At 35.9% G+C, this 9,981-nt stretch overlaps 1 protein-coding gene across 1 annotated transcript; it reads right to left on the minus strand.

Annotated features, from left to right (window-relative positions):
- Nucleotides 1-2,398: 2,398 nt before the first annotated feature.
- si:dkeyp-84f3.5 (uncharacterized protein LOC334144 homolog) lies at nucleotides 2,399-9,143 on the minus strand. The gene is made up of 3 exons (XM_058748231.1): nucleotides 8,862-9,143; nucleotides 8,005-8,071; nucleotides 2,399-5,926 (listed from the first exon to the last, which is right to left on the minus strand). Exon 3 carries the CDS (start codon nucleotides 5,488-5,490, stop codon nucleotides 3,727-3,729), a length of 1,764 nt encoding a protein of 587 aa, XP_058604214.1. The 5' UTR covers nucleotides 5,491-5,926; nucleotides 8,005-8,071; nucleotides 8,862-9,143; the 3' UTR covers nucleotides 2,399-3,726.
- Between the last annotated feature and the right edge of the window lie 838 nt (nucleotides 9,144-9,981).

Genomic DNA, 9,981 nt, shown 5'->3' on the forward strand with positions numbered 1-9,981 from the left:
ATATTGACTCGGGTCCTCTTTAAAATCATGTTCGAGGGGGTGGGTTGAGTTGTACCACTATGTCTGTGGTATCATATATAAATGTCTGGTATTTTGCATATTCCAAGACTATACTATGAGATGATCTGCAAAAGTTAATACAAACACCCATAATGAGTTCAGAGTAGACCAAGTAAAAAAAAAAAAAAAGGAAAAAAAGACAAACATTGAAAAAGTTCAGCACAATTCCTCTCAGACTACTCCATGGACAATATGATAAGATGTCAAATAGACTAGGCAGTCGTGGCCTAATGGTTAGAGAGTCGGACTTGGTACCCAAAAGGTTGCAGGTTCGAGTTTCAGGTCCGACAGGGATTGTCAGTGGGGAGAGTGAATAACCAGCGTTCTCAATACCATGACTGAGGTGAGACCCTTGAGCAAGGCACCAAACCCCCAACTGCTCCTCAGCTGCCCACTGCTCCGGGTGTGTGTTCACTACTCACTGCTGTGTGTGTGCACTTGGATGGGTTAAATGCAGAGCACATATTCCGATTCACTGGCTGACTGTGCACGATTCTTTTGTAAACTGCTTCAAATCTCAGCTCAGGTTTTGGTTAACCTGTTTGAAATTGTCCACTTTTAACTACATTCAGAGACGGCCAAACACATTTGATCACATTGCTGCATAGTGTAAATGCTCATGTGGTCAAATGCCTTCGAACAACTATGATCCAGCAGGTTGGACCACATTACATGTGCAACAAACAACAGATCTTCATGGGTAAAGAGCTAGAAAAAACAATGGAGACTCAATCCAAAGGAAACTTCTGGACTTATCATTAGATAGTAATACTTGTTGCAAGATAATGTCAATATTATAGATCTACGCGTTTCGGCTGCACAGTCTTCTTCAGGATACAGGATCCTAAAGAAGGCTGTGTAGCCGAAACATGTAATCACTTAATAACTTAGCCCAGTTAATCAAAGGCTTTTTATGTGTCTTACTTGATCACTTGTCATTGGATTGACCAAATGCAAATTTTGTACCAATTTACGGTGCCACTCATTGCTTGCCACATCAAGACAGTGCAGTCTTTTTAATAATTCCTAGGTGTTTAGATTTTTGTTTAGGGTCATTTACCTATGACCTTCAGCTTATTTCAATGCTCTTTAAAATACTGGTGCTATGTACAAACACAAGGCACCGTATACCAGAGTCTTCGGTTCTATGGTAATTTCAACGCATATCAGCCACCACTTACTCAAACAATGGTAGAAGAACCTAAGCACTTCAGAAACACTTATTAACACTTCAAAACGATGCAAGATTGGTGTACAGAGGCCACAAATGCATCTAGATCTAAATCACACTGAATACCAATCAAGAAATCAGATAACAACATTTGGAAGAAGGTACCTTTCAAATATGAGAGAATCTAACATTTGGCAAAATAAAATTAGACCAAACAAACAGTGCATTGGTGTAAGAATGCCATTGATGTCAACAGTAAAACTGCCTAAAGCTTACCAAACATTAAATCTAGGGTCCCAGGTTATCGGTGTAAGAAACTGACATTCAGTATTGTTTTAGTTAACTTTTTGTTTACTGCAAACAAAAGAAATTAATCATAATATAAAAAACACGGTTTGAGATCTGCGTTCTGTTCTTATGTGAATGCCCCCTAACAAATGCATATGATCAATGTGTATTAAACATAACCCCAAATTAACCCCAACACCACTGACGGCTTTGAAAGACCTTGTGTAACAGGATTAGGTACAATTTGGTTGTTATATAAAACAGAATCTGTAGCATGCTGTTCATTACCACAGAAAAAAAAAAAGAAAAGCAACTGTGGCTTCTCTGTTCACAAAAAAACATATGCTAAAGCCATAGCTACAATTTTACCATTACAAAATGTTGGTATACATTTTTTGTAGCCAAACAGTTCATTTGGTATAAATCATACTATATAATATCATATTATATAAGTATACATAAGCAGTCTTCCCACAGAAGTTATTCTCACAAAGCTTTAAAGGTGCACTCACAGTGATTTGGATGTTGCCCTAAATGTCAGTCGTTAGAATGTGTTAATGTAGAATCACACAGAAGGTTTTAAAAACCTGAAGTAATTTGTCTTAACATAAATATACAGTGTATATTATTTTAACCATATTTTTTCAAAAGTACTATTTATTTGTCAATGAAATAATGAATACTAAGTGTGCCTATGACTATTCATGATAAGTGAAATTTGCAAAATTACTGCAACAAAATGTAGGGTCTTTAAAAACTAGGGGAATGTGTGTTTAGCATAACCTGAAATAAGGTCAAAGAAATGTCTACCAATATTTACATGCATAAAAACAATAATTTACAGCTTTGGCACATGAAAGAAAAATTCAACAATTACAAGGCCTTAGAAAGGGAAACAGAATTATCTTTATTTATAAACAAGTGGAACTAGACTTGCACAAAATGTTACTGATGTCAAAATATGTTTTGCATCACCACTTTTACAAAATAAGAAACACAATCTGTACAAAAAAAAAATTATTATATCCTATGCGGCTTTTAGTCTGTGTGGAAGCATTGACTTTGGGGAAAGTTAAATCTACACTACTATAAAAACAAAAGTATAGCTAAAATATAAACTTGCCTAATCACAGCAGGAGTGTGTTCTTGAATCAACTTTTAGCAAAGACAGTTCAAATTACATGAATAACTCCAGGATTAATAACTTCTGCTTTGCTCTAAATTAAAAAAAATTGAATTCTGGTCATTATAATGGTTCATATAGGTCCCTTTGGTTTGTGAATGCATACTGTGTGAACACCTACTTTGAATAAGAATTTGAATTGCTTATCCAAAAATTGGAAAATGCAAATGAGAATTTTGGGGGAATCATTTTTATATACAACAAATGCAACATACATGAGACAACAGCATTCATTTGGTACATCCGAGGATCGAAACGCTACAGAAGTACAACACTCAAAAACTAAAAAAAAAAAAAAAAAATTGTTAATTACTATGAGCATTCTGAGAATTCCGATTTACATTATATCTTCATTGTGGACACTCTCTTCTAATTGTCAAGTTATTAGGAAGGCTATTCTCCAGGCATTCCAAGCAGAATTGTAATCTTAACATCATACTATTCAATAATTTACTTGAGTATTCGGTGCTTCCAACTTTGTTGCAACTATGTGGGGAGGGTCCGTTTCTTTTCCAAAAGGACAGTGCTGGTTTGCATGACGACCTAAATGCCTTTGGGGTAAATAATTATCTAATGCTCATCAACAGTTCATTTTCAAAAGTATGACATTAATCACTCCTTTTGCTGCTATAGCAAGACTCCACTCTTCTGGGATGGAACACTGTTGCAGGGACTTGCTTCACAAGAGACACAAGAGCATCAAGAAGGTCAGGCAATAACGTCAAGCAAAAAATTCTAGCTCACAGTCTGCGTTCCCAATCCATCCCAAAGGTACTCGTCAGTGGATCTGTGAATGCCATTCACTTTCTTCAACACCTGAAACAGTAGAGCATTGCTTTGTGCAAAGGGTCACAGCCCTGCTGGAATAGATAAAGGGTCCTCGCTGTTGAAACAAAATTGAAAGCACATAATATTCCATCTTAGAGTTGAGTATTTACATTTGTCTTCACTAAAGTTGCTGGAATACCAAACCTGTACATTAGATAAGGGTGTCCATAAAACTTTTGGCCATTTTTGTGAATCTCTACGTCTCAGAACATTCAGTGGATTCATTCAGCACTTCCGATGACATGCCATTATCAGCATGTTTATCAGGCTTTTCAGCATCAGCATCTCCTTGTTGACTTTTGGAGTCAACTACATTAGTCTCAGGAGGTTTTGTGCCATCATTTTCAGAGTCTCCTTTATGATGATATTCAAGATGGCGATCTAAAGCAGAGAGGAATGTAAAGCGGCTTGGACAGAGAGGGCAACTGAGCAAAACCTTGCAGGGACTTCGCTTGTGGTAATACACGTGTCGCCGATAAACACTAAGTAGCCCAAAGACTCTACAACATTCTTTGCATTTGTACTTCATCCTTGGTTTGTAAGTTCCTTTATAAGGATTACCAAGTAACAGGTCATCTGTCTTGGATGCGGGCTGATTTTCTTCTTCAAGTTCTTCTGGTTTACTATCACTTTTTGTTTGTGTCAATGCTCTCTCAGGTTCCTGTTCACTGTTTTTATCCTCATGTTCTGTCTTTGACTCCCCAGGACCCTTAGGTTGAAGTGCTGAATTGTGGTACATGGCCACATGCCTGGTGACATCACATCTTTGTGGAAAGTGTCTTCCACAATAAACACAGGCATGCAGAGTTCCCTTATGGTAACGCATATGACGAGAGAGACTGCTTGAGTGTACAAAGACACGATGGCAGAGTTTGCAGGAAAATATTTTACTACCAAAATTGGCTCTGTTCACACCTCTAGGTCTTCCTCTTATGCTTGGCCTTAGTGGATCAACTCGCAGCTTTTGCTGTTTTGCAACCATTTGTCGCATTACACCATGGAACTGCGGTTTCATCTTAGTTGGTAAACCTGAAGAGTCCTTTACTTCAACCTCATCTGGATGCTGTGCTTTATGATGCTCTCTTAAATCTGAAATTTGTTTGAAATGATCCCCACACAGGCCACAACGACATGGCTCTTTAACTGAATTAATGCCATTTTTCTTACTTTCTTCTTCCGCAAGCATTTCCTGTTTTTGTGTTACCTCACTGGATGGCCTGCTGACACGAGAATGACTGTTTAGGTGGCTTTGCAAATCAGACAACCAAAAGAAGCGCAAGCCACAAATTTTGCAAGGATAAGACCTGTCCATGTTATTTCCTTGATTTTCCTTAGATCTACTCAAAGTCTTGGAACCAACAGATCCATGCCACTGTTTTTGATGTGACAGTACGGTCTCTTGTCTTAAGAATCGCTTTCCACAGTGTCCACAGCTATAAAAGCGTTCATGAGCATGGTTTTGAAGGTGGCTCTGCAGACTCTCCCGGTCATTAAACACCTTGCAGCACAGAGTGCATTTGAACCCCTGCTCGAGGGCACGGTACTGCTGATGCTGTTGTAAGCTCTTTGGGGTTTTGAACACTTGTCCACATCTTTCACACTTAAACTGAGTATACTCCTTCTCTGGTATCTTAGATGAAGTCAAGGCTTCTTGATTAGGGGGTTGGCACCATAATGACTTGGATGAAGGTTTTCCAAACAAGAATGTAAAGTTAGACAACACAGATCGGTCAACCACTGTGAGCATTCCGTTTTCATGGAGAGCTACCTCAATGGATGCATTGATACAACTACCATTACTAATGCTTAAACCATCAGAGGAAAATATGTCAGTATGTCCATGAATGGCCATGTGTTCGACTAGTTTTGGGTATTGACTAAACCCTTCCCCACACTCTGTGCAGATGAAGGCATCTCCTCCACCTATCTCTTGCATGTAGTCCACTGAGTAAGCCATCATGACAAAGCAAAATGTAGCCTCTTTTGAGGTATAAAGTTCAATTTTTTAGTAAACAGAGAACATGGTATATTATGTGAGATGTTCAAAAAATAAAAATAAATATATGATAACTTTGACTATTAGAAGTCCGTTAAACATCCAATCTCACTCCAGCTACTATAAAAAAAGGCTAAGTTTCTATATGCATTTAATAAAAAGCCACAACTGGTCACAGCGTTTCTAAAATGGCAACTTCACCAACTTCAGAAAAATAGAAAATTCCAAAAAGGATTAAAAATCTATCCTTAAATTCTTTTAGTCTTTGATTGTCAATTTAAACATCAATTCCCCAACTCTGTAGGAAAATGTGACATTTCAGCATAATACAACGATGTAAACCTCGTTATGTATGGCCTGCCTTGTTTCAGGTGCTGGCCCGCAATTCAGATATTGCCATCTGTAAGAAAAAAAAATAAAATAAAAATAATAAATAAAGAGAGAGAAAGAAAGAGAGAGAGAGAGAGAGAGAGAGAGAGAGAGAAGACAAGTAAGACACAAACAAATAAGTTCTGCTGCAAGTGATGTTTTTTGCATAATTAAAATGTTTTATTTTTTCATAATTCATTATACGTATTACTTTTAAACAATCCATTTAGGCTTATGATAGTTTTGGGTAACGCAACCCAGGGCAGCTATTTGATCAACATCTACATCACCTAAATGAGCCCTATGTACTACCATCTGTGGTTTAGATGTAGATTTTCCAAATCATGGTGAATCTGACTCACAAGCTCTCAATTAAGAGTAATTTGAGTACATTTTGATAATAATGTTCATTTTACTACTAAAAGAAACACTCTCTCAGATAATACTGTAAATTATGTAGGGAAATTTCTAACTTGGCACATTAAGGCTCAAACTGTTCTATAGCTATTTATATAACCAATAATATACAACAGTAATATTTAAAGAAGTTGTTTAAAACAGTGTTCCTTATAGTGAAAGTAATACAATTTCTGTTTTAATATGTCTTTCAGTAGTTTTCAGTATGTTTCACAAAGAGTGTGATATAAATATAAGTTACTGAATCTAACTCTTACACATCCTTTATGATAGCACAATGAACAAATATTTTTTTAACGAATTTACCTTTTTTTATTAAAAATTAATTCATTGCAAAGACAACAAGATGTAAAGGATGGTAAACAAATAATGTAGGTAAGTGTAAATAAATGTAGAATAGAAGTGATTAACAAGCTGTTTGCATAAAATATTCGGTAAATATTCACAATTTTGCATGTGAGACCTACTGGTTATCTCGATCAACATTCTTTGCCTATCAAATAACTTCATTCTCTTTTAGCCCAAGTGATAATCATTTTGCTATTGGTGTGAAGTGAATATATAATTTGTCTGAAATTAATTTATCTTCTTCACACCACTATTGCTACGAAAGGGCCTTGAAGAAAGCTATCAGGGATTGTGCTATAAGGTTAGGCTACCAGAGCTGCCCTGGAGCCAAAGGCCCTATTTACATGCACTTGAAGAAAATGGCTTATTTCGGGGTTTTTGCAGTAAGCAGAGTTCTAAATGGTCACATAAATGCAAAAACTGTTTTTTAAGGAAGTAGGAGAAATCAGTTTAACACCTGCCAAGTAAACAAATAAGCTGCAATGTTTACAACATACATATTGTGAATGTGAAAAATTAAATATGTAAATGTAAATGTGTGAAGAACTCTGCTTGCTAATGGTGTAGCATGTATTGACAGGGGTGTATTTTATAAGAACAGCGGTTTTGCACCTTAAACGGCTTTCTCACAAGCGATTTTCTGATGTGCATCAGAATGATCAGTGTCTATACAGCTGGCTCTTATGTAATGTACACACTTTCCTAGCTAGTAATTAAAACATCAGATGAAATAGTATAAACAAAATACACTTCAAAATATAGCCTACATACATCAACACACTGTGTATTATGTGTCCTTCAAGTGTCAGAAATATTGTAACGACAACACAAAACAAATAAATGACCATGCAATGTGCTTATTTACGTATTCAAATATTTTTTCTTACACGGGCATATTTAAGTGGAAATCTCCGAATTCTAGATCATACACAAGTTGCCGAGTTGTGATGCTAGGAGGGGCATGTTGATTCAGAAATACTATAATATAATCCAATAAATCTATAATCGATATAGCGATCAGGGACAGGAAAGCAAGTCTGTAGTGAATGGTGCAATGTTAATAACTCTACTTTTACAGTTTGCTTTATGTAACAATTAGTTTCTAATACCATGCATAAATAAGAGATTAATTTTGAATTCAGATGTAGTTATTTGGGTTTGTTGTTCACAATATAATATTTTTATTTTGTTTAGGCTACTTCTTTCTGTTTCCAACTTGAATGTGTGATGAATGTTCCTTGGGTGCACTGGAAGGCACCATTTATTCTCAAGAATCGCGTTATAAAATATCTAGCTAGTAGAAAGTGTACAAAACAGGAAATCAGGAGTTTAACTTTTACTCACCGCAATCAAGATGCTTTAAAAGTGATTACTCCCCCTTTACCGTGGCCAGGATGAACACCAAGTGTTTCTAAAGAATGACAAAAACAAGAAAACAACCTTACCACAGGTATGCATTAACACTGAATGGTCTGGTACATTTCCTTACTGTATTAACAATTCAAAAATAATAATAATAAAATCGACATACCTCTTACATAGTGACTAGAAATTAATTTCATGCACAGGCAAAAAACACAACATAGTAGCACAGAATTAATCTCATAAACGGCTAAAATATCAATGATGGTTACATAATACACATTGATGCTGAAACCACATTATCATTACATTTATTAATTCAGCTCAGTTGAACTTCTTAAGTATTTTATATTAAGAGCTATACGCTCAAATGAGTATTGAATAGCAATAAGGTTTTTAAATTTTTTTTTAGATATTTGTTATGTTCTTGACATAGGGTTAAGGGTTATAAGGCATCGTGGGATTTTAATGAGTCCAGCAACCAAATCAGGCTGCTCATCGATCTCAAAGGAAGGCATAATGGTATCCTTAAAAACAACAACAACCACAAATACAATAAAGGTAAACTGGCGGTAAATGTACAAATCTATAACAATGGAAAGATTGTGTGAAAATGTACAGCTCACACCAAACAGCAACGCGTACCAGACGCAACACCATATTACAAGCCTAAACAACACGCTACGTTAGCAAAGTTGCTTTACTTGTAGATTACATACTTGTTACGCTACATAAGTAAAACCCAACCGTTTAGGTGTGAGGGATATACAACAACAAAAATACATGCTTTCACGAATCAGTATCTACAAATGAAACAGCCACATGTATCCGCGAATTACCTCGTCGATAGATGTCACTTCTCAAGAGGCTCAAACGCGGGTAGCAACTTTCCGTCTCCTTTCCGTTTAGTGTGAAGCTGTAGAGCGAATTCTCTTGCGAATTCAACCTTTATCGTACATTGGTTTTGTTTTTTGACTGGTCAACTGAACTAGTCGTAGTTTATCCCAAAACAACTATAAATTCTCAAGAAAAGAATGGGGTGGGTAAGAAAAACGAAAGCTTCCTTTCGGCAGTCTTCTTCGCGTGCGATTGGCTTTGGTGCATTACCACCACCCATAGGAATGGAGGGTAAATGCCAGCTTATAGGAACACCGAATATGGGCAACATGGGTAGAATGTATGCATGCATGCAGTGTTGGGCAAGCTACTTGGAAAATGTAGTGAGCTAAGCTAACAGTTACTCTACATTAAATGGAGCTTCACTACACTAAAGCTACAGCCCTGGGAAATGTAGCAAGCTAAGCTATAGCAACATGGCAAAAGTAATTTACTACATCTAAGATATTTTTTTTTATTCATTTTTATATATTTTTATATTGAACCAATCATCATACCAAGTCAATGCTCTCTCAGTGATCAATAAAACTGTCAGTCAAGCAGATAGACAGGCATAAGAGTTCAGGTTAATGGTTTATTCAACAAATGTTACAAACCAATTTGTCAAAAATAAATAAATAAAAATAAAAATAAAAATCATCATGTACAGGGTCGGATTTACCTCATATTGTGACACAGGCAAAATAAATTTTTGCTGTTGGCCGGAAGTATTGTGGCTTTATTGTATACAGATAGGCTACATCTAAACAAAGGGTAACACTTAACAATAAGCTTCATTAGTTAACCTTAGCTAACTGTAGTTAACATGAACTAAGAAAGAACAATTCTGCAGCATTTATTAATCTTAATGTTAATTTCAACATTTACTAATGTATTATTAAAATCAAAAGTTGTGTTTGTTGACATTAGTTTAATGCACTGTGAACTAACGTGAACTACCAATGAACGACTGTATTTTCATAAAGATTAATAAATAACGTTACTGTAATAAATGTATTGTTCGCTCATGTTAGTTAAATCTTATTGTATAGTTACCATATAAATGTATAGGCCAAAAGATAG

This window comes from Onychostoma macrolepis, chromosome 16 (genome assembly GCF_012432095.1).
Source record: "Onychostoma macrolepis isolate SWU-2019 chromosome 16, ASM1243209v1, whole genome shotgun sequence".
NCBI lineage: Eukaryota > Metazoa > Chordata > Actinopteri > Cypriniformes > Cyprinidae > Onychostoma > Onychostoma macrolepis.